We start from the raw sequence: 25864 nt of genomic DNA on the forward strand, positions 1-25864 counted from the left end.
AAAATTAATATATAAATGTGGGGCCTACATTCCACTAACTTTTTCTACTCATTTTTTTTTACATTTTTTAAAACTCGCGCCGAGTCAAATATGGACAATATTTTACGGACGAAGGGAATACATCAATTAGCATTGGACAAAAGGAGCACTATAAAATTTCTCATTAGCTACATATAAGTTTCACAAATGTGACATAAAATCATAAATACAATTACAAATACCCCAACTAAACAATGTCAAAATGAAAATACACACACTCAATTAATAAAAAAAATTCAAAAATAAAACAGTAGATTTGAACTAGTTGCAGAGGGCCCGCCCACCACACCCCTCACCCCCGCCGCACCCTCCTTTCTCACTATTAATTCCAAAACTTTTAATCACCATAATCTCCCTAACTCCACTCTCTCTCTCTCCCCAAAAACACAATCAACAAAGACAGCGCACCGAGATCAGCTCACCACCCCTCTCAGGCAAGCTCTTCTCCTTCCATTTCACCACTTGATCTGTTTATGCGCTTCGCTCGAGTTTGTTGATTGTCTGTATCTGCTCAATTCTTCTCTGTAATTTGCTGATCGATGCTCTGTGCTTATGTGTGTGTGTGCTTCGTTGCGGGTGTTGATCGCTTTGATCTCATCATTCTGATCTGCGCTATCTGAAATCTGTGTTAGCAATCGCCGATCGTATCGAATCATCGCGATTCCGATTGCGTTTTTGCTTGATTATACACACATCGATCGTTTTTGCTGATCATTATTATCTAATTAAAGTTTCGATGATGAGGTTTTGTTAACTGTAAATTGTTAATGGAGAGAATATACAGCTGGGCCGTAACATCAAATTGATATAAAAATGGCTTTACATGTACTCGGAAATGATGTGGTGCAATTGGCGAAGATGCCGTTTTGATGAAAAGCGGTCGTCGTTTACTCATTTTTCATTTTTTTAAACTCTGCCCCACAAAAGTTATCTTATTTTCTATTTCTAAATTTATGCAGTGGAGTACTACTATTCTAGTATTAGTTTAATTTTTCACTTGATAAGGAAAGTAATAATTGTCTTGTGATATCAAAATTTATTGAAATATAAATTACAATATCAGTATTATTGTAATAAATAATTATTACTACTATAATGCTCTCAATAATAATCTAGTACTATATTTAAAATAGGATTTTTATAATTATATATTATACCCTGTTGTTGTATATTATTATTTTTTTTCTAGTTAATAATTTCATTTTAAAAAATGATAGGCTTATTATATCTAATTAACTGAATTGTATTTGACAATTTTAACAATTTTCATATACGAGATAAATAATACTATATCAAAATTTTCATTCTCATAATTCTTAGAAATCATATTATAATATCATACTAATGTCTATAATCCTATATAGTATTCTCCAACTATATATATTGGCAAACTAAAATAGCGAGTCTGGATTTGAGTTTGTGGGTGGCCTGAAATAATAATTTGAGATAATGCTCTTAGACTTCTACTATTTTTTTTCTCTTTTTGTTGAAGCTGAATCGCCTACAAAAAATAGATTGAGAGTTGAGACGGTTGATTTAGGAAAGATAAAACTATAGATATTTTTTAGGGGAAAAACTATTGATAATAGCAAAATATATTATTGCAAATTTGCGCCCATTGTTTTGTCAGCAGCCAATTTCGTGTCGTGTGATCGTGTTTATCACCGAAGCCACATGTAAGTTGAGATATATATTTATTTAATATTTTTCCTTTTTATCTTATTTTATACCCACTTTTATATTATAAAAACCTCCAATTAAAAAAAATGTTTCCGGCAAATATTTAGGAAAAATGTCATCATTTGGAAGGTAGGTGCGCTCGAATTTTCATTCATGATTTTGACCCTTGGTTGCTTTTTGTGGGTCATAATCTATGTGGAAAAGTATAGTGACTCGCATTTCTACTTTTTGTAATTCTTTATCGATTAACTCAACTTTAGTCTACGATAATTTTCTTGCCTGTTAAAGATTAAATCTCCCTTGTTTTACATTAATAACTAATAACACATGATGATATATTTTCAATCTCTTCTTCTTCAAACTATTTTATGCGTGTTTATTTCTATTATTCGACCAACTATATTTTATATCTTAATTGTAGTCGGCAAGAATCGGTTGTATTCTCATAATATATTTTTCATAGATATGTGATTTATATCGTCGGTTTCGAGAAAAAAAAATGAAGCACGAAAGTTTTGGACATCTCTTCTTTTTATATATTGAAAGATGTGATTCATTATCAATTAAATATGGAATAAATAGTGACTTTATGGAAACTCACCAAATCTTATACTCCATAAAAACCCGAAACATATACTCCTATTGTTTATTTTTAGACGCAACAAACAACATGAATCAGTTATATCTTATAAATTTTCCTCTTTCTTTTATGGTTTTTACTTTTTATAGATTAAGGTCCATTTCATCCAGTCATGGCAGAGGAGGCGCTTACAAGTCAGGAAATCCCAGCTGCGAAGTTGGTCGAGGAAGCTCAAAGCAATGGAGTCCCCATTAAGGTAAAACTGAACGATCATGGCAAATATCGATTATAAGCTTGGATTAATAATTTATGTTTTCCAATTCAACTTCAGATAAATGAAGAGAACACGGAGTGCAAAACAGAGGAAGGGAAAAAAGATGAAGAAACCGCCATGGAAGGAGAATTTGTCAAGGTGGAGAAGGATTCCGAGACAGATTCTGTTGTGGAGAAAAAACCGGAAGCATCTCGTGAGTTGCTTGAAGCTCAAGAGAGAGTCAAAGAGCTTGAAGATGAACTGAAGAGAATCTCCGATGTGGTTAAAGAAGCCGGAGCTGAAAACATGATCCTCAAAGACAAGCTCTTGCAGACGGAAGACTTTCTTCAAGTAAGCAAGAAGAGTCATGAAGAGATTGCACTTAACAACAAGAAACTGGTGGAGGCTGAGGAGAGGCACAAGGAGCAGCTCAAGGCATTGGAGGAGGAACTGAAAGGTCGCGAAGACGAGAAGAAGGAGCTGGCCGATGTGAAGGAGTCGTTTGATCGTGCCAGCCTTGGGCTCGAGGCCTCAAGCAAGAAGATCGAAGAGCTTCAGGAGCAGTTGGAGTTATCGTCTGGAGAAGCTAAAAAGTTTGAGGACTTGCATAATGAGAGTGGTTTGCTTGCTGAGTCGGAGGCGAAGAAGGCCTTGGAGCTCGAGAGGCTGCTTGAGGCAGCAAAAGCTTGTGCAAAAGAGACGGAAGATGAGCTGAAAAACTTGTCTGAGAAGATCAATGAGGGTAAGAAAGTGGAGGAGGAACTCAAGAGATTGAGAGATGAGCTTGCTGCGGTTCAGGGAGAACTGGAGCTTTCAAAATCACAGGTGGAAGATGTGGAGAAGAGGCTAGCTTTGAAAGAGGCTCTCGTTAGCGAAACGACACAAGAACTCGAACTTGCAAAGGCTGCTGAATCTGCAGCCAAGCAACAGATTGCCTCACTTGAGACTTTGCAGGCTGAAAGCGTGGAGAATCTCCAAGTGAAAGTATCCCAGCTTGAGGCTTCACAGTCAGAATTGAAGGAGGTTGTTAAAGCGAAGCTCGAGGTTGAAGAGCTGCTGAAAGGCCAGGAAACGAAGACGGTCGCCTTGCAGGAAGATCTAGAAAAACTGAGCAAAGAGAAACAAGCACTGGAAGATGATGTCTCTGATCTCACTAGCAATTCTGTTCAGTTGAAGGAGCTATGTAACGACCTCGAGGCGAAGCTGCAGCAGTCAGGCGATAATTTTTGCAAAGCGGATGCTCTTCTAGCAGAAGCAGTTGCGAACAGTAAGGAGCTCGAGGCAAAACTAAAAACCATTGAAGAGCTTCACACCGAGTCTGGTCACGCTGTCACAAGTGCTAAACAGAGAAACGTAGAGCTCGAGAGCACGGGGGAGGCCTTGAGGGCCGAAGTTGAAGAAGCAAGATCGAAGCTCAGTGAATCAGAGACCAATCGCATTGCTGCAGAACACAGGACGGTCGAGCTAGAGCAGCTACTAAACTTGGAAGAGTTGAAAAGCCATGACTATCAGAGGGAGTTGAGAGAGAGATCTGAGAAACTAGCTGAACTTGACTCTGAGTTGAAGAAGGAAGCAGGAGAGAAGCAGCAATTAGGCATCCAGTTGCAAGAATTTCAGGCCAAGATAGCTCAACTGGAGTCTGAATTGAGCACGTCCACTGCTCGTACTTCTGAGCTCGAGTTAGATTTAAAGAATGTTGCGGAAAAATGTGTCGAGCAGGAGGGGCGAGCAAACACAATTGATCAGCGCCGCATTGAACTTGAGAGTTTAATCCAGGCATCTGATTTAAAAGCAGTGGAAGCTGGGAACAAGGTCAGTGAGTTCGAGTTACTTCTCGAAACAGAAAAGTATAGGATCAAGGAGCTCGAGGAGCAAATAGCCTTGCTGGAGAAGAAGTGTGAGGATGTGGAAGCTGAATCCTCGAAAGGCAGTCAAAAGGCGTCTGAACTCGAATCCGAACTTGAGGCAGTCCGGTTGAAAGCATCAACCCTTGAGGAAGCACTTCAAGCATCCACAGAAAAGGAAAAGGAGTTGACTGATTCCATTAACTTAACCACAGAAGAGAACAACAGCTTGAAAGATTCGTCAAGAGCCTTAAACGAAAAGCTATCCGAGGTTGAGAATCTGCTCAGCATGTTGCAGGAAGAACTCAATACCTCACAACAGAAGCTGGAGAGCGTTGAGAAGGATCTAAAAGAAACTGAGTCGAGGGAGGCAGAGGTTATCGAGAAGCTTAAGCTGGCCGAGGAGCAGCTGGAGCAAGCGACTACAAGAACCGCAGAACTTGAGTCGTCTCATGAAACACTATCAAGGGATGCAGACCTGAAAATGCAGGTGGCAGTTGCTAATTTCTCAAGCAGAGATTCGGAGGCGAAAGCCTTGCATGAGAAGGTGCAGGATCTCGAAAATCAAGTGAAAAATTATCAAGTGCAGCTTGCAGAAGCAACGGAGAAATATGAAACCGCAAGTAAAGAGCTTGAACAGATTTTATCGAAGTTGGCTTCTTCTGAAGACATCAATGAAGGCCTGAAAGTGAAGATCCTTGAAGCAGAAGGCAAATCTGAGTCGTACGTCTCAGAGAATGCAGTGTTATCCGAAGAGAATGCGCAGCTTAGTGAGAAGGTTCAAGAACTTGAAGAAAAGCTAAATGTTAATGTTTCTGAGAGGGAAATCTCCTCACAGCAGGTTGCTTCTCACTTGAGCAGCATCACTGAACTGACTGAGCAGCACTCGAGGGTCTCTGAACTTCATTCTGCAGCTGAAGCTCGGTTGGAAGAAGCTCTACAAAAATGTAGTCTAAGAGAGTCGGAAGCAAAGGAGCTGCACGAGAAGCTTCAGGCTTATGAAGAACAGGTGAAAACTTATGAAGCACAGGGTCAAGAAGCTTCGGCACTTGTGAAAAGCCGCGAACTAGAGCAGGAAAGTATCCTTTTGAAGTTCAAGGATTTGGATAGTGAACTGGAGAGAAGCTCTAGCCAGTTTAAGAAGGAGATCGAAGTGCTAACCGAAGCAAATGCAAAACTCACTCATGATCTGGCTTCCATTCGAGCCGAGCTAGATGATTTACATACAAAATTCTCTGTTGTTTCATCGGAGAAAGATGATACAGTTAAAGAACTAGATGCTGCTAGGAAAGAAATCGAAGAGCTGACTCAACGGCTTACTTCAGAAGGCCAAAAGCTGCAATCACAGGTTTGTTTGTACTAAATGATTGTATATTTATCAAACTGATATTTCATTTAAAATACTTATATGATTGAACATCTCTCTTTTCAGATATCTTCTGTGATGGAAGAGAACAATTTCCTAAATGAGAAATTCCAAACCTCCAGGAAGGATCTTCAAGCAATCATAGTACAACTCGAAGAGCAACTGAAGGAACAGAAATCGAACGAGGCTGCATTGAACGCTAAGGTGGAAGCTCTCAGCTCGGAAGTTCTCCAGAAAGATGAGTTGCAGAATCATCTGAAGGAGATTGAAGAACAGTTGGCGACTGCAGAGGCACGGTTAAATGAAGAGGTGTGATGCATCATACATCACATCATCTCTCAACTTTTGTTTAAATCATTGAATTCTTATCCTTTTCCTTGTTTGATAACAGAACAAGCTGAGTTCCGAAAACAACCTGAAACAAGAAGCTGCTTTGAAAAGTTCGTGTGACGAACTTGAAGCCAAGAAAAAGGAAGTAGAACTCCTGGAGAGACAACTGAAAGATCTTGAGCAGAAGTCTCAGCTTGCTGATGCCAAATCTAAAGAAAAGGTTATATTCTTCATCGCGTTATCTTGCTACGTGCATATTCTGTTTCGTCGTTGTTTACCTCAGAATTCTTTACATTCTTACTAACTATGACTCAATGCAGGATACTGGAGCAGCCTCGGAACACAAGGACGAAACCAGAAAATCGCGGGAAATAGACCTGTCCACGGCCACTCCTTCGAAGAGAAAGAGCAGGAAAAAGTCGGAGGCGGCTTCAGCTCCAGCATTGTCCTCAGATGCACACATTCAAACTGGTGAGGCATCACCTGGATTGAACTTGAAGTTCGTTTTAGGTGTGGCTCTTGTCTCAATCATCTTTGGCATTATTCTTGGCAAAAGATATTGAAATGTGGAGTTTGTGTTTTGGTGTGTGGTTTCTGTGTTAATTTATAGATTTTTGGGTTTGTTTGGCTACATTCATTTTAACATTTGATTAGTTTGTTATTTGTAGAGAAGTACTGGTTTTTGCTTCTTTAATTTTGGAATTTTCTTTGTCTTGTAGTAGTCAGGATTATTGTTTTTTCTTTAGAATCCTGACTGTATTATGGCATGGGGAAAATGAACATTAGAAGTGTGGTCTCTATAGCTATTAATTTTCTTTTCAATTATACTTTATTATTCTCTCTATGTTTCTCTACTATCACAAACAGTGCTTTGAAATCTCAACTCATGTGATTTTTTTTCAATATTTGTACATTAATGATGTCACTTCAATTCACACATGGCACGAAATTTAATTTGAGAACATAATGTCAGGTTTGTGTACGATCACATGTCACTCTCAAATTCTGGAATCATAATTTTGGGATCTGTGAATTCAGATTCTGGAATAAAAATTTCACAAGCAACTTTTTCTCTAAAGTAAAAAAAGAAAAATGAGATGCGAGTCATATGACTAGGTAAAGTGAATTAACTTTGATCATTGACGTTCAAATTGTATGCTTTATATAGCCAATGGATGATAAAAGGTACTGTGTACATTTCAAACAGTAATGATCAAAGCAAGACTAGGTCGTACCATAGCAATATAGCATGCAAATTGCAATATTCTCCTACGCATAGCTAAAAAAATCATCTAAACATATTTCACTTTTTGGTATTTTGGGGTAATTTGTTGCAATTATTAGACGCCAATAATAGGGTGTTACGAATTTGTTTTTGAGGATCACAAGTTGAATACTACCCCTTTAAATGGGTAAAAATATGTGGCCAATAGAACTAAAAAATGGGTAAGAAATTGAGAGAGAACCATAAAAATGTGACATGATTAGGTATACACATATAGACTATACAAATTAATGAAACTAAATGATCATATGTTAATCCTCTTTATTTCATCATGAAAGAATACTACTCCACTTTCTATCACAAAATGAACAAATATAAGTACTAGTATAAAAAAATAAAATAAAACCAACCTAATTCACATCCAAACCCCAATCACAGCCGTCCGATCGAGCTAATCGGACGGGTGCCACGCTGACGCCGTAAGCAACGACAAATCCTTCCACCCGAGCTTCAAGCACCCGTTCTCCTCCATCATGGTGTACCCCTGCCACGGGAACATCTCGAGCAGGAGGTTCGCCTGGGTGGCCGGGTTCCCTGCTAGGGAGACCGGCCGAAACCCTACCCGCATGAGCTCGTCCCCCCACCGCTCCACCTTCACCTCCCCGGTCCTCTTCTGCCCCCCGACGGCCACAATGTTCCTAATCTCACAGCTGCTCGGCCGTGTGGCGCTCCAGACTCTCCGCCTCCGGTCCGTCGCCCAGCGGGCGGAGTAGTAGTGGAGCGCCTCGACGAACCTCCCCAGGAAGCTGCCCCCGTGTCTGAGGTCCTGCTCCAGGACGGTGATCAGTTTGGGCCTGATCATCGCCAGGAGCTGGAGGGCCGTGACGTCACTGCCAGTGACGTCATAGAGGTAGTGGTGCACCACCACTACCGTTTCGCCCGATTTGATGCCTAATAGGCTCAAATATTTTATGTTCCCGATTTTCCCTTCCAGTGGATTGAACTGGAAGGCGATGTTGAGGGCGGCGGCGAATTCAGGTAGTCGCCGCCCTGTTGAATTTAGGAGCTCGGCCCTGTGATGCGGAAGGATTTGATTTTGTTGGGCTTGGAGGCCCTGCATTATGTCGAGGTCGATGACGTGGACGTGGTCGGCGCTGTCGAGGGCGAGGAGGATGGCTTGGTTGGCGGTGAAGTGGGAGAATTTGATGAGGAGGGGGGTGATGGAGTTGAAGATATGGAGGGCGGAGAGGAGGTGATGATGCGGGAGGAGAGGGCGTGGGAGAAGTAGGAGGAGCTGGGCGGCGTCGTGGAGGGGGAGGATGGGCGTGGAGCATGATGTGAGAGAGAAAGGAATCAAATAGGGAGGGGCTTTAGAGGTGAGGGTGAAGATGAGAAGTTGACAAAAGAGGTTGAAGATGAGAACTTGTGACATGTATATATATTAATATGGTTGATCTCTGGTCTTGCAATTCTACCCTTCCATAAACTAGCAAAACCATTATAGATTGCTCTTGAACCCACGAATTTCTAGGTTAGATCATTGAAATATATAAATTTGTTTGTAGCGTTTTCTTCTCTTATCTTATGGATCGATATAAAGATAATTATTGCTTTCTAATTTGGTACAGTATTACTATTGTTTTCTCTATTCTTTTTAATAAAACAAACTATTTTGTTGTATTGTGCGAATATAAGTATATTAGGTTGTCTAGGTTTTTCAAATTAAACATTATTACAATAAATTGTGATAATATCATCATTTTATTATTATTTGTTACAAATTTATCATCTTCTATCTACTTGTCACGATGTCTCATCGAAGTCATAGCCAAATTGTATACATTTATCATTTCTCTATTTTATTCGAATCTATATACATTACACTTGATATGGCAAACTTTTAAATGACAAAAAAGTTTCAGGAGTATAAATAAAAATTGAAAAGTGGTGACATTATTGCACCGTCTCAATGAAAATGTCAAGATTGTAAAATTATTGAAAATTTGTGAATTAACTAACAAGTACCCCTAATAATTATCAATACTTGGGGCCCTAAATTGATAAAATCCTAGAAAGAAAAAAATTTGAGTGTGAAGAATTTGATTTTTGGTCAAGCAAACACATAATGAAGATGATGGAATATTTTTAGAATAAAACTTAGTTAGTACTATCGAATAATTTGATAGTTTTGACATACTATTAGGGGTGTAACTGTAAACCCCACCAACAATGCCTATGAAAAAGGAAAACAAAAATTAGGAAATCATCTTTGTGGTTATCAGTAATGTTGTCTGATTTGAATCTCATTGTTTTTTCTTGGCTATGATTTGTCTCTAATTTATACTCTTACTATTATATAAAATTGGATATTGACGCCACTCTAATTTATTCTTATTCAACTTAGTACTAATACTTTATTTTGCCTTTTCCTAAGATCCAAATAAATTAAATACATAATTTTGGCCGTCCGATGTACGTGACTCCAAATCGGCTACACTAAGGCCATCCACAACGCTGTTCCTATACCGTTCCTAAACCGTTCCTTAAACCACTATTTGAGGGCCCCACTGTACTTTTTTACTCCATTCCTTAACTAAGGAACGGAATCTGCAACCCTCGTTCCTTAACCGTTCCTTAAATTACTATTCATTCAATTTTATTTTTTTTTAATTTCAACTCAATTCAATTAAAAAAACAAACACATTTTATTAAAAAACACACAACATTAAAATAAAGTTACAACTTAAACTTAAAAAAATAAAAAGCACACAATTAAAATCATAAAAAAATAAAAGTACACAATTTTAATAATTTCATCCGCCAAAGTTTGCCCAAATGTGCTCAATTAGATCATGTTGGAGTTGGGTGTGGGCGCTAGAGTCGCGTGTCCTTGCACGAATAGATAACCGTTCTTGTATAGACGGATGCGCTCCACTTCGAGGCGGACTACTTGCGGTTGAGCTTCCGGGGGATTCGGGGTCGAACCAATTTCCCGCCTCGGGTCCTTCGTCTTGGACAATCATGTTGTGCAAGATTATGCACGTATACATGATGTCGACCATGTTCTCCATGAACCACGTACGAGCCGGGGACCCCGAAGTACGCGTGCCAGATCCCTTCCATAAATACTATAATAATAATAATAGTATCTACGTCGTTGCATAAACTACTAATTAATCAATAAAATCGTAGAGATATTTTAAAAATTATTCCCGGGCTGCCAAAGTATTCGCGATGTGGAGAAATAACAGTTTCCCCATGCGGAAACGGCGACGGAAGTACGTATCTCCCCAAACTGGGTTATCGCAGAAGTAGTCGCGTACTAACCTTGCGGCGGCTTCCTCCCGGTTACGATGGATGTACGTACGGGAGCGACGTTGGGGCGGAGCGACTTCTTCCGCCTCCCGTCGTCGATCTTCTTCAAGTGATTGTTCCAATATTTGACGCATTTGTTCATAAGGATCCATTAGTTTGATTAAATTTGGGAGAAGGAAAATAGAGTTGATTTGAGATGAAAATTGGGGTGGAAATAGAGAGAAATAGATGTGTGTTTGTGATTGAAATGAGTATGAAATAGGAGTATTTATAGAGTAAATAAATAAATAAATAAAAAAAAACCAAACGGCTATAAAATTAACGGTCTCATTACCGTTAATAAAAAAATTTTTTATTTTTTTTTATTAAATTCGAAATTTTTTTTAAAAAAATGAATTATTGCGTCATCGGGACGAAGCCCACTCGCGGGGCAGCGAGTGGGCTTCACGCGTCGAATGGGAGTCCGCCACGTCGCCTCGGCGCGTGGCGGAACGTTTCGTTCCGCGTTCCGGAGGAACGAAACGCGGCACGGCATGGGAACGGTGGCGGCACGGAATGGCGACGGAACGCACGCTGCAACGCGTGCCGCCGCGAAACCGTTCCTCCGGAACGGCATAGGAACGGCGACGGCACCGCGTTGCGGGTGCTCTAATAATCTTTTGTGGATTCATCAAAAGATTTTGGTTTTAGAAAATTGATCTATTATTTTACCATTTATATGTTTGAGCATGCAATGGACCTTTCTTTACATAAAATTGAAAAGGTTTCCTAATTCAATCATTACTCATTTACTCTTATCTCTTTCTCATTTTCCAAAACAATTAAATATATTGTTCTTCCAATTTTTCTTGTAAATAATTAAATTACTTGTAATAAGAAAAGTATTTATATATAGGTATGAAGAATTGTTTTCTTTTGTTGGATAAAAGTGCCAATTTGTCGTAAAGAACTATTCTACCTACATCATTTTTTATATGCAGTTGATTATATGATACAACAAACTTAATTAAAATGATCTTTATTCCAAAAATAACTATACTAATGTAAGGTCATACTGTTTTTTTTAAATGTTAATATAACAATGAGATATGAATTAGATTTTATGGCACTGCCTTCAGGCTTCACCCATAAATTTTGGGTTAGGTTGCCCATTATTAAATTTTTAATAAGTACTCCTACAAATTTTAATATTTGTAAGTGGGTGTCAAGTTCATTTTCAAAGATGCATGTCTGCTAAATAAAAAAAAACAGCTAAAATTCGGTAGCATAAGCTTGTAAAGCTAAAATTATTTAGAATTCTCGAGAAAGTAATATTAGCACTTGAAACAAAGAAAACAATGGATTTTTTTTCCTCAAACACATCGAACTTGATTGGGTAAATATTATTTTTTTAAATTTTATTTTTCATTTTGTCTCAAAAATAAAGTTAAAGACACTTCGAGATTGTATTGTTACAAATCAAATTTAAAATAGTTAAACTCCAAGGTTTGGCCCAATGGGCTGCTTTCAAATAGTATGCAAGGCCCATTAAATCAACACCTACCTATCATAATTTGTCAAGTGTTCAATTGCTCGATATAATTAACTTTTTATAAAATTGTCCGAAATTAAATTGTCTAAGGATTATCCGATATTAATTTTATAAAATGAAAAATCAAGTCTTATATGCCAAGACTAATTATACACAATATTATCCAAAGATTAAGTAACAGATATCTAATTAATCGAACAACATTCACAAGACTTGACTTTATATACTTTATCGATCCTGAACCTATATCTCTTACACCGACAGTTTAAAACATAATAGTATTAACTAATTGTTTCTATAATTGTAAAAAGAAATCCCAACAAATTGAATACATTTTATTGTTGTAAAAAAATTAGATGAGTAAAGTATGTAATTATTCTACCTCTTTTGGTAGTCAATATGATGGACATCTTGTGATTGAAACATAATTAATTAAGAATTTTATATTTATTTGTTAAACACTTGTAATTTATGGAGTAGTTGATTACGCGAATGTGACAAATTCATTTCTAAAATTCGACATGTCTAACAAACCTTACCTAATTAGTCCAGACTATAGATATATATAGATAGTTCTAGCGAAGTAAACAAAGGAAAACTTATATATAAATAAATCTTTTAAACAAGAAGTACACGTAAAGAACATTCATAATAAATAATGAAAATGATGTAATCAAACAACTAGTATAATCCACACACGAAACCTCTAAATTAATAATAAAAAAAAAAACAAATCCAAAACATACATAATTTAAATCGTAAAAAGATCAAATGAAGGTCGAATTTCATAGACTTCTTAGAAGCAAGCGTCCAACATACAACAACAACAAATGGCAGCACAACTGCAAAAAAGAATAAAATAAACAATTGTTAATACAATATTATGTCGAACACAAATTCTTCAATTTTCTCTTCTATCTAATAACAATTCACCAAAATAAACACTATGATGCTTTTACCAAGATGATTAACAGTGTCACAGCAACATATTTAACGTGCAATTTCTCATCAAATGCAACATTTCAATTATGTTCGAGTTTCAATCTCGTATTTTATTTCAGAAATAGAATAAGGACTAACCATCCTTTCCAAAAGCCATCGCCTCTCGACTGGGTGATGGCCGGGGCGTGCTCCGGCTGCCCGTCTTTCGTCGGATATCCAGCTGGCGGCGGCGCCACCATGTAAGGCTCCGGCGGGTATGAGGTGGCTGGTGGCGGGTATGCTGCAGCACAACGTAAACAAAATTAACAAATAATTCTTACACAAATTAATATAGAAAAATCAATTTGTAGAGAGAGAGAGAGAGATTGGTGACCTTGGTTTTGGTTGCTCATGATGATATGTAGAGAGAGAGAGAGAAGAAGTTTCAAAAGGAAATGAAAATTGGATGTGAGGAAAATGAGTAATGGAGATTTAGATGTGTGTGTGTGTGTATATATAGGGGGATTGGACGTGGCGGAGGAAGGAATCTAGAGGCGGCGACACCGCGTGAAAAAGGCGGAGATGGATACACAATAATACAACTAAGGAAAAGACGTTTAATTAATATATTCACATATATATGAAAATTGAATAATTAGTTAGGAATAGTATAATTTGCATAAAATTCATTTTTATACCTAATATTTTTCAGACACAAGCTGCATCGGATTCTTTACGCGTGGATTTGCTGCCGTCTTTTTCCTTTATTCGGTGGACCTATTTTTTTATTAATAATTCTTTTTATTTTTTATGTTGTGTTTTTTTAATTTATTTTTTATTAGATAAGTTTACTTTATTATAAATTTATTTTGTCAAGTATACCTATCAATTGGACACGTGTATTATAGATTACATATTATAGAAACAATATAGTATATCAATTTACTTGTATCGATATGTAAAAAATTGTACTCCCTCCGTCCCTGAAAATTTGTCATCTATTTCCTTTTTCGTCCGTCTCTAAAAATTTGTCACATTTCACTTTTACCATTTTTGGTAGTGGACCCTACATTCCACTAACTCATTCACACTCACATTTTATTATAAAACTAATATATAAAAGTAGGATTCACGTGCCACCAACTTTTTCAACTCACTATCTATTACATTTATTAAACCCGTGCCGGGTCAAATGGTGATAAATTTGAGGGACGGAGGGAGTAAAATAATAGTGGCAGATTACCAGTTATAGGTGACAAATCTCCTGGTAAAAGTATGTGGAGCGAAAAAATTATACGGTATAAAAAATGTGGATTTGCATTAATTTGAATTAGGCTAAAGTCTAAAACCTAACCAAGAAAAGAAAGGCCAAAAGAATTGCCTATGACAAAAACTTGTCTAAGTCTAAGACTAACCATAAGCTCTGAGAAGAGTTCTCTTCTTATGTTAATAACAATAGTTGTAGTACTAATTTTTAACATAAGATACTGTTCTTGTAGTAAAAGTTACAATATATTCGAAATAAAAAGTTGCACTTTATGATTAAAAATAGTTGTTATAGAGTTTATTATTCTCAATAAGACAAAATGGATCGAACTAAACCGAGTCTAATTTGAGTAATAAACTATGAAATGGGAGCCCAGTTGATATTTCTATTAAATTTTGAGTAAATGAGGCCCAATACTATCAAGTGTAATCAATGAGTCCATTGGCCCAACTTATAAATATACATTTTTGTACTAGTACTATCTTTTTTCTAAGTTGAAATGGAATGTTAAATAATCAAGAATAAATCATTATGAATAGAAATCCTAATTATATAAACCTTGAAATTCTTGATGCTCCAATGAGGCAAAAAGATAATAAAGAACACCAACCCTTGCATGATTTTCAAGGTAAATGGCGTGTGTGTTTTCTAAAATTTATCAAAATACATAAACTTTATTTATCAAAATACATAAACTATATACTCCAGTATAATTTAATAAATTAAAATTAATTTATTACTAAATGTCAAATTAATAGTAGTAAAAAATTATACACCTTAAATATAATGTGATATTAATTCACTTTAACAAATAAATAACCAACTAAATATTAAAATCAAATGCCAACACCCCTAATTAACATTTATAAAAAATAACTAAGATCCAGCTGGAAAACGAAATTAGAAAAAAAAAATCGAAAAAAAGTTACCATGTGCACATATAGTGGATAACATATAAAAAAGTTTCGATTAATTTGTATATTGGGTGGATAACACAGTAAAAGTTTCGATTAGTTTGTATATTGAGTGGATAAGATAGTAAAAATTTGCAAGTAATTTATATATAAGCAAAATAGTTGTTTTAACTTAATAACAAACTTATTTATTACAATCAAAATTCACTTTCATCTGACTCAAATGCTTAAATCCCTTTAAAAAAAACCCAAATTATTAAATTGATAGTAATAAAATAGTTCCACTAAAGTAACACACACGCATGCATGTGTGTATTGATGTCTATATATATATATATATATATATATATATATATGCTTGTTAATATTCAAGAACTCATACAAATAGGTGAAATCTCTCTCTAAATCCCTATATTAAAATATGATAGAGAAGAAGAAAATAATTCTAGTCCCATATCCGGCCCAAGGCCGCGTCACCCCGATGCTCAAGCTCGCCGCCGTCATCGCCGGACTCGGCCAGTTCCGGCCGGTGGTGCTCACGCCGGAATTCATCCACCGCCGCATCTCGCCGAGGATTGACGGCGTGCTCTGCCTGCCGCTCCCCGACGGCTTGGAGGGCGGCGTGGCGCCTGATTTCTTCGCCGTGGAGAGGGCGATGGAGGAGACCATGCCGCCGGCGCTCGAGGAGCTTCTTAGGGAGATGGCCGGCGGCGTCGCTTGCGTTGAGGTGGCGAGGAGATCCGGGGTGGCGGCGGCCGGGTTTTGGCCGGCCATGCACGCTACTTACCGGCTCGTTGCCGCCATACCGGACTTGATCAGGACCGGAGTTGTCTCGGAAAATGGTACACACTCTTCTCTCTGACTTTACCATTTCTCCACTTTAACTACTATTTATTATCATTTTTTATAAAACGAGTGCAGAAATGTAACGTGAGATGGAGGGAGTGGCATATATTTAGAAAGGTCATTTAAAATAGAAGAATGTGATATGCTACAATCTACTTAAATGGGATAGGAGAATGATTTTAATGTATACAACTAATAACGATGAGTAACCAATCATTTATCAAAATCAAATGACATGGTGCTAATATTTTAACTTTTTTGGTAAATTATAGTTTGATACTCCATAAACTAACACCTCAAGAGCTTCATTTTATTTTATACTATAAAAGTAATCTTATGTACTGTATATATGCTATATAAATTCTAGACGTATATTTATAATATAAATATACCTACAACAAAACCCTATATTATGCCAATTCTCTTGATGAAACAAATACTATCAATGATCGACCAAATAACATGTGCTGCATCACGTGATCAATCATTTTTACATTAAATCACTATAATCAAGTTACTAATTTTTTATGTTCTTTTAGCACCAATATTTTTATTTTAAATTATCCGTATTTATGTATATATAACCAACATGTTTCTATTATTTTTGCAATCGTTTAAGATTCTTTGCACATGACATAAACATTGACCCACTTAATCATGTGTATGGATATACCTATATAATTCATTTAAATAATATATGATCAAGCACACTGTATTACTCATTTACTTTAAATTATTATATATACAAAAGAATCGAAGAAAAAATATCTAGCTAGATACTTACCAGCAAAATTCCAGGCGAAATGTGTGTTCTTGCATGATTTCAACCTCTGTCTCACGAGAAATTTAATCAGTGTAAGCAATGGTGAAAACTTATTAATTCTTAGTCAAATATAAATTTATTGTACTATGTATTTATTAAATCCATAAAATCAAGATTATTAGTCAGCTTCATTTGTGATATGCATGTGGTTACTTGTAGTGCATTATCATTATCAATAAATTTTGGTTCATTTTAAAAATTATTGAAAGAGATTATGGATTAGGAAATCCAAAAACCATATGATTAAAGAGTTTATATGGATGATGATTATGATTATAATATTGTTTTTACTGAGTGTAGGATGTCCAAGAAATCCAAGTGATCTCATTTCCTTGTCTTCCCATGAGCCTACCTTGACTACAAATGACCTTCCTTGGCTTATTGGCTCTTCAAAAGCTAGGGTTTCAAGATTCAAATTTTGGACTCGGACTATTGAACGATCAAAAACTCTCCAATACATTATGATTAACACATTTTCGGAGGGATCTGACCTCAACACCGAACAATCAACTAAATTTGATGGTGAAAATTCGCCTCAAATTCTCGAAATTGGCCCTTTGATCATGCAAGCTGCAACGACTACCTCTACCACTCTCTGGGAAGAGGATACGAGTTGCTTGGACTGGCTAGACAAACAAAATGTAGGCTCGGTTATGTACATTTCTTTTGGGAGTTGGGTGAGGCCCATCGGTGAAGTGAAGGTAAACTCTCTAGCATCGACACTCGAGGCATTGGGGATGCCATTCATTTGGGTGGTGGGCCCTGCATGGCGTCTGGCGTTGCCCGAAGGGTTCATTGAGAGAGTGGCTACCTATGGGAGGGTTGTTGAGTGGGCCCCACAACTCGAGGTGTTGCAGCATCCGGCTGTCAAGTGTTACCTCACTCACCGTGGATGGAACTCTACTATGGAAGCCATACAGTGCAAGAAGCCTCTCTTGTGCTACCCGATCGCGGGCGATCAATTTTTGAATTGTACTTATATTGTGAATACATGGAAGACTAGAGTGAAGATTGAAAGATTTAGAATCGAAGAAATCGAAAGTGGAATTAGAAAAGTGGAAGATGGAAAATTTACGGGGAGGATTGAGGAGCTAAATGAGAAATTATTCGGAAAGGAAGGAAGCTCCAAAGCAATGGCTAAATTATCTACATTCATTAAAGATCTTAACACATAATTTGACCTAAGTAGATACAAACAGTAAGTCTAAATAGTCTAGTTGCTACAATATGACACCTCGTAATTTTGTGTCGATCATTTTCAATGTAAAAATTAAATGAAGTATTATTAATATTTTAATTCATATGTTAGTATATTACTTATTTTATTTTTTTATTATTATACTGCTGAAACTATGATTGATCTTACAAATTTTACAAATAATTTAAAAATCAAAGATTGATTTGATTATTTTCTCTCTATAACGTAATATTGGTTGGACTTATTTACCAAATAATTAATTTATCAAGCTCATTTCGTTGACTAAAACCTTCAAAAAGTTCCAAAATGGAGGCAATTTTTTTGTCAACGTAGGTGCTCCAAATTCTAAACGATCATATGTAAATTAAATATAATTAACCTTATGGTTAGGGAACCTAATTTCTAAATCAAGGTAAAGTTGACCAATAGCTAGATGATTAACCAAACCTAATTACAACTAATTTAATTAATTGTTCGTGTTACGTGCAAGTAATTAATTGGGTATTAAATAAATATCTAATCCAAGATTAGTCCAAAAAAGAAGAAGCTTAATGATACATTTCAAACTAAAACTTGAATATAAATGGATCACACAAACAAACACAAACTTCGGATAACTAATGCAAATTCTCCATTCCAAAAATTGTTTTGTTTATTAGATAAACTTTCTACTTTTAACAATTTCATGGAAAATTAAATACTAGTTGCCATTTTCCTCTATCAAATATTTTTAAAATTATTAGAATCTTTAAATTTTAATTTAATAATAAATTAATTGATTAATAGAGCTGGATTCAAAGATTCATAATTAAACCTTAAATTTGGTGTGACTGTGTGAGACTTAGTTTAATCATACAACTCAAGAACTTTAGTAGACACGGTTTAGAGCATCCACAACCGTGCTCTTGCCAGCGGCACGGTTGTGGGCCCGACCCCACTTTTTCTGCCTGCTCTCTGGCAAGAGCACAACACTCACAGTTGTGCTCTTCCGCAAGGACGATCACAATTAATTTAAAATTCAATTACACAAAAACATTTCCATAATACTAAAATTCATTAAAAAACCACAATAAATATTACAATTTACAAATAAAATAAAAAAGACATAATTAAAATCCTAAAAATTAAAAATTACATAATTAAAATCATAAAATTAAAAATTACATAATTAAAAAACTTAAAATTAAAAATTACATAATTAAACTCCTAAAAATTAAAAATTACATGATTATTGGCTAATAAACGAGGGTATTTATAGATGAAAGTGTGTATTTTTGGGGTAAAAAAATGAAAAAAAAAATTAAAAAGTGGAAAAAACGGTTATAAACGGATATATTTTTTTTGGGAAGTGAAATTTTTTTATGTTTTTTTATCGGTTTTTTTAATTAAAAAATCGATTTTTTAATTAAAAAAATTTAAACACAACGGCTATGCCGTTGACGAATCCCAGCGCGCCACGTCAGCTGCTCGCTGGCACGGCACTGCTCGATGCATCGAGCAGCGCCGTGCCAGTGGCGCGAGGGCAGCGGCGGCGGGTAGCGTCCGTGCCAGTGGCGCGGACGGCCGTGGCGACGGACGCCACCGTTGTGGGTGCTCTTAAGGCGTTGTTTGTTTACAAAATCCCCCAAAAATCCCATCTTTTGACTTTCCCTTATCGTCACTCCACAAACAAAAATTGAAGAAAAACGAAACAAGAAAATATCTGACTTTTCAATCACGCTCTGTATCTTTGGGTAAAGACGACTCCTTCAATTTCTGTTTTTGTGCCTTTTCTTGTAATCAAAGTTCACTTCTTTGTTGCTTTCTAGCTCAAATTCAGCAAATTCTTTTTTTCGGGAGCTTCTGTTTATGCTTATTCTTGAATCTTAAATAATGATTTGATGAGGGTTTTTTTATTTTGTTACTCATATCTTATGGGGGATTTGGGGCTGATTTCTTGCAATTCATGATCAAGAATTAGCATTTCATGATTTAAGGGTGAGTTTGTGAATGTGTGATTTGGGATTGGTACTAATTGATCAGTTATTTTGGTGTTTGTTGATGCTGTAGTTGGTTGCTGTGAAGATTGAGGTGTAAGTTAGAATAGTAGTATGGGTGATGTCTATAGATTTGCAAGTGCTAGTGCGAGCTCGAGCTCGAGTTTAAATAGTAGCACAAATGATACAGAGGATGATCACACCATTGCGGAGATATTGGCTGAGGAGGAGAAATTAAGCTATGATAATCGCAAGCTTGGCAAACGGCTCTCTCATTTGGACTCGATACCGGTGTGTATGACCACTGCTTGGTTGTCAATTTCAAGTTTTTGGTGTTTCTTGAACCTTGATTGTGTGTTTTACTCATTTCTGTTGTGTTTGAAGTGTGCATTCTTGATTTGGTTGTTTATGGTGATTCAGGAGTGGCTCGATTCTCGGAGTCAAACCTAGTGTTAGTTTAACTTGTCTACATCTGCATTTTGGCTAATGAGTGTTAATAGGTCGTTGGAGTAGTGTTTGCATATGTATGCGATTGTTTCTCGTGCCTAACTATCTTTTGCTTCCTATGATGTGTCTCGTTTTTGTGAAGATAAGAGCTGTGTCTCGACATTGTTAATTCTTGAAATTTTGCTCTGTATTATAAGTTTGTGTCTCTAAATGCTTGGGTTGAAAATAAGTCATCGGGATAAACCATGTGTGTGCTTGCTTTGATTGTAAAGTCTTATGTGGTTATTGTTTCGGCAGCACACTCCTCGGGTCATTGGTGATATACCCGATCCAAATGATGCGACCTTGGACCATGAGAGGCTAGCTCAAAGGTTTTTACTTCATCTCGACACTTATATTTTACTAAAGTTCATTTGGTACCCAAGTGGTCTTGCCTGAAACTTCTGAAAGTAGATGGAATTTTTTATTGCTCTTTACATTTCTATAAGTTCGGTTGACATTCTAGTTTCTTGAAAATTTTCAATTTTCCAAATGAAGGAACCGAAAAAGTAAATTTTTTTAATCTTCTTCGCTTTCTGCACCCTTTTATGCTCGAGTCATACCAAGTGTAGGATATCCCACTTTAAGACACTGATCACATTTTACTACTGTCGTAATCGGTTATACAATGAAAAGGAATTAACATCACTCAAAAAACGTGTTTATATCGGTCTTGTTCTAGATACTAGTGTATATGAGCTAATGTCTTGATAATGAATTAATCATACCCTGATAGCTTGAACCCGAAGAGAAGCTTGCTAAATAAAATACGATGCAACTACTTGAACTTCCTTGGTTTCTTTTCGTTATAAGTTACCTTTCTTTTTTTACCGTTTCTATTTATAATAGGCATGCCATTCATACGTTTAGCTATCATCAGGCTGGCGACATATAGCTTAGCTGAAATGCAAATCGAGGGAGATGGGAATTGTCAGGTTGGTTGCTATTTTTCAGTCTAAATTTCTGAGTTTCTTACATTTGTCTAACTGGAGCTTATATATTGATTTTTTTTATCATTTTAATCTTGAATGTGTGGTTTTATCATTAATTAGTCGCTATTTTCCAGTTTCGAGCCCTCGCTGATCAGTTATATCAGAATCCAGACTACCACAAGTTTGTCCGAAAGCAGGTTATCAAGCAGGTATGTTGTATTTCTTCGTTAAAATTTCAAAACCTTTCTTTTTTGAAAGATGTATCTTGTCGATTTCCTCTTGTATTGTCAAGTTCGTGTTTTGTTCAAAAATGCAAAGTCGCGTTGGTATACAATGTTGAGTGGGTTTTCTTATCCTACACTCTTACCTATGTTCAGCTTAAAAGGCACAGAAGACTATACGAAAGTTATGTTCCGATGAGGTACAAACACTATGTGAAGAAGATGAAAAGGTGTGACGTGCAGACATTTTTCTTACCGATTTCCTTGTACCATAAATTCATAATCTTAAACTCATCGTGTGTACTAACATAATGTTACTCGAAGTGTAGGTTGGGCGAATGGGGAGATCACGTTACTCTACAAGCAGCTGCAGATCGAGTAAGTTACACCTCGACCATTGAGGCATTGATGACAAACAATATAACTTCTTTGGGCTGTAGGTGTTTACTCGTAATATTCGTTATACTCACAACTTTCTTTGGTATTTCCGTAGTTTGAAGCCAAAATATGTTTGATCACCTCCTTCCGCGACACTGGCTACATTGAGATCCTCCCGAATGACAGAAGTCCGAGTAGAGGTAAGACACGTCTTAACATTATCATCTCGTATGATTCTCTCCTCTTCAACCATGAAGCTTTCATTTTCATATCTATTGTAGTCGTAAGTTTTAGCTAAACCAAAAGTCAAGAACTTTAAAATGTAGAAGTGTGAAAACTCACCTGGCCCGATTTTGGCTCAGGTTAGGCCGGGCAAAATAATTAGGCCCATGGGTGGCTTGAAAAGGCTACACCCCAAAAGTCGGCCCTAATCGGTCTAGTCCGGCTGTTTGACAGCTCTCTAATGGAGTACTATATTTAGACTAATTGTATTAGATTTAATCGCATATTCGTTCTCGTTTTTTTCTAGAGTTGTGGCTAAGCTTTTGGAGCGAAGTTCACTATAACTCATTGTATCAAGCAGGAGGTAACAAAATTCATTCTACTAGTGCCATCTTTTTCTTTCTAGTAGTCTGACTTAGGAGGCGGTGGTGGGATTCGAACTCGTGACCTTAAAGTCATAAGATCGTCCGTTCCACTAACCGGACCACCTAGTAGTCGCTTCCGACCAATATCTAACATAATTAAGTTGCTCGAATTTTAACAGAGGTTCCGACAAGAACACACAGGAAAAAGCATTGGCTCTTCTAAAGCTCGTCGACTCGTAGATAGACACATTTCCCAACACATTTATACATATCCATATGCCATGTAACTAGAGGACACACCAAATTATTTCATCTTTTAATTTCTATGTATTTCTTATAGTTACTCAAATTTACGTATGAGTTATGGTTGTTTAGTTATATTTGAACTTCAAGGTATGTAGTATTTGTGATTTGAGGCTTTAAGTGATCTCTTGCCAAAAAAATGTGTTATTGCGTAGCCCAATTGTCCTAAAATTTGGTCGGGAAATAAATAATACTACCAAAAAATATGGGAATTATTGAAAGTTACAAATAGGTTGTGTACTTGTTTTAGTTCATATGTTTTCTTATTGGAACAAGGATAAATATGGAGTACTAATTGTGATTATTATTATTATTTTGATACTATAAAAAAGCTTATGCATTTTAAAGTTGCTTTAGTTTTCTTCACCTTGTAGGCCTATTTATTATGATTAATGAGATTTTTTTTTTGAAATAATTGGTTCTTTTAAGTAGTGTGGAAAACATGTCATGTGGCATCACAAATATGTCTAGGTCCCATGAATTGTTCAAGAACAAATTAAGTGGTCCAATATTCTCACGATTGATACAAAAAAAATGCTAACAACTTTTTTATGTGTGGACCAAATAAGTTTGGGATTTGTGCAATTTCGTTTACAGATAGTGTTTTGTTTCATATAACATGACCTTTCATGTATATTATTGATCCATTAAGCTGGCATCTTTTGTGAGCATCGCTGACGTTTATGTTAGCATTTTTTTTCCGAAATTATATCAAGAATGATCAAGTCTACAAACTAATTAAAAATTAAAGCTTAATTTATTCTTTTCTTATTTAATTTAGTGGAAGGAAATACAACTAATAAAATAGGCTATGAGTATTGATTTAAGTTTATAAACTTGTTGCTCTTATCATTATGAGGTTCGAGAGAAAATCAAAATGATAAAGAAAGAGAATAAAATTAAATTTTATGAATGTTGATGGTCCAACAGATAGAATCAAATACTTAATTTTGAAAAATATCATATAAAATTAGTCTTGATTTATGAGTCTTGATCTTCTCTTGTTATGATTAAAATTGATAATTCAATTTTAAATATAATTTTGAGCAACCGAAGTAATTTTTTTATAGGCACGTGTTACATGTATATTAATTGCAATAATTGCGATATGTTTCCAAAAAGAGTTCACTTTTTCAACATATTATGATTGATGTTATGCTGTTTTTTGGCCTGATTTTTTTTATCATCATAAGTATCTCATTTCATATAATAGTATGACATTTCACTATTTCAGTGTACATTTCTTCGATTGATAATGTCATTTTTTTGCTAATTAATATAAACATGCTATATATTAACGAGTTAGTAGTACTATTTTATAAAATGGAGTAATATACTTTCATAATTTATGGGCCACTTTGTCTTAGTTTTTCTTCACGTGATACACATTACACAATACTTGGTTATTTTACTTGTCCTTTTCAATCATTTGATTTATTGATTATTAATTCTTGTATCTCACTTACATTTGATATTTTTCTTGATAATTCTAAGACAAGGTATAACTATTAATGGATTTAGAAATAACAAAAGACCCAAAACATACATGCATATAGATATTATTTCCTTTGAAATTAATTGAAATTATCATGTTAATATATCCAAAAACAAAATTTAAAAACTTAAAAACATACTAATATAAGTATCCTTATCACATTTGATGACGATCATTCATTTTTATAATATTGGTGTTATGCAATATATTTACATAGATAAAATAATGATAATAATATAGTCTTTGTGGACTGTAGTTGTCGATTGTATCTTTAAGCATTTTCTTACTATTATATTATTGTCTAAAACTACAATGAGAATACATTGTTTGAAAATCTAAAATCTATCACCCTCAGACAATTCGTGCTCTTCATGTTTATTTTATTAAATTCCTTTTTTTTCATTTAAACCACTACAAAAATCACATAGAATTCTCATCTTCACAAAAAATCAAAAAAATTATACTAGTAATAGTACTATACTCCTATTAAACAAAACTAGATTTGTCGAAGAAGCGTGTTTTGATTAAGAGCATCCACATCGCCATCTCGATGTGGGCTCGGACTCGTCTCGGCGAGACGAGCCAGCATCAAGATAGCGATGCATCCCTCCCGTCGCGTCGCGTGTCCCTCCGCCTCGATGAAGCTGGCGAGCTCTGGCACGAGGCGTGACGCCCACTCGCCGGCCCGCGAGTGGGTGTTGTCATGCTGACGCAATAAATATTTTTTAAAAATAATTTTTGGAAAAAAAATTTAAAAATTTAAATTTTAAAAAGGTAATATTATCATTTGAATTTTTTTTTTTTTAATTCTATAAATACTCCAATTACCTCTTTCATTTTACACACATACACACTATCTCTCATCTTTTTTTTCTCATCACTGTCATAGCATCTCTCTTTCCTCTCCAATTTCTACAAAAATGCCCGGTGACGGAAACTCCGGCGGCGAGGGCGGCTACGACTTGAACGCGTTTGTCGACTGGGGGGCATGTACAATGTTTTGGGTGCTTCCGGTTCCGGTTCGTCACCGGGCACCCTAGGTTCGTCGACGCCAGCGTACCAAACACCATCTTTTCCAATTGACGTCGGCGTACCAAACAACTTGGTATTCCACCTCAAACGGGTGCACCGCCACCGCCTTCAGGGGATGATTCGCCGGCGTAGTATTTTTTATAATTTAATTGTGCAATTTTTAATTTATAGTTAATGGATGATACGGTATTGAGACATGGACGTAGATGGCCTAAAATATGAGTAAGCAGGGCATAGCCAACTTATGGGGACATGTGGCAATTGCCCCTCCTCATCCACTCATTCTCTTATATATTTATACATAGATTTTTAACTACACCAA

At 36.0% G+C, this 25864-nt stretch overlaps 3 protein-coding genes and 1 pseudogene across 3 annotated transcripts; 3 read left to right on the forward strand and 1 right to left on the reverse strand.

Moving 5' to 3' along the window:
* The first annotated feature begins 384 nt into the window (after window positions 1-384).
* On the forward strand, window positions 385-6936 carry LOC121740975 (myosin-9-like). The gene is made up of 6 exons (XM_042133648.1): window positions 385-473; window positions 2449-2555; window positions 2631-5744; window positions 5829-6071; window positions 6154-6312; window positions 6413-6936. The coding sequence occupies exons 2-6, from the start codon at window positions 2472-2474 to the stop codon at window positions 6653-6655; spliced, it is 3843 nt and encodes a 1280-aa protein (XP_041989582.1). The 5' UTR covers window positions 385-473; window positions 2449-2471; the 3' UTR covers window positions 6656-6936.
* A 630-nt stretch (window positions 6937-7566) lies between these two features.
* LOC121810854 lies at window positions 7567-8749 on the reverse strand (annotated as a pseudogene).
* A 6937-nt stretch (window positions 8750-15686) lies between these two features.
* Window positions 15687-18109, forward strand: LOC121810855 (UDP-glycosyltransferase 82A1-like). Its single transcript, XM_042211572.1, has 2 exons — window positions 15687-16107; window positions 17235-18109. Exons 1-2 carry the CDS (start codon window positions 15687-15689, stop codon window positions 18107-18109), a joined length of 1296 nt encoding a protein of 431 aa, XP_042067506.1.
* Window positions 18110-19770: 1661 nt separating this feature from the next.
* LOC121742629 (OVARIAN TUMOR DOMAIN-containing deubiquitinating enzyme 11-like) lies at window positions 19771-23135 on the forward strand. The gene is made up of 10 exons (XM_042135826.1): window positions 19771-19865; window positions 20182-20399; window positions 20853-20926; window positions 21475-21529; window positions 21661-21735; window positions 21904-21977; window positions 22077-22125; window positions 22241-22325; window positions 22655-22711; window positions 22892-23135. The coding sequence occupies exons 2-10, from the start codon at window positions 20223-20225 to the stop codon at window positions 22933-22935; spliced, it is 690 nt and encodes a 229-aa protein (XP_041991760.1). The 5' UTR covers window positions 19771-19865; window positions 20182-20222; the 3' UTR covers window positions 22936-23135.
* The last annotated feature ends 2729 nt before the right edge of the window (window positions 23136-25864 follow it).

The sequence above is a fragment of the Salvia splendens genome, chromosome 7 (assembly GCF_004379255.2).
Source record: "Salvia splendens isolate huo1 chromosome 7, SspV2, whole genome shotgun sequence".
NCBI lineage: Eukaryota > Viridiplantae > Streptophyta > Magnoliopsida > Lamiales > Lamiaceae > Salvia > Salvia splendens.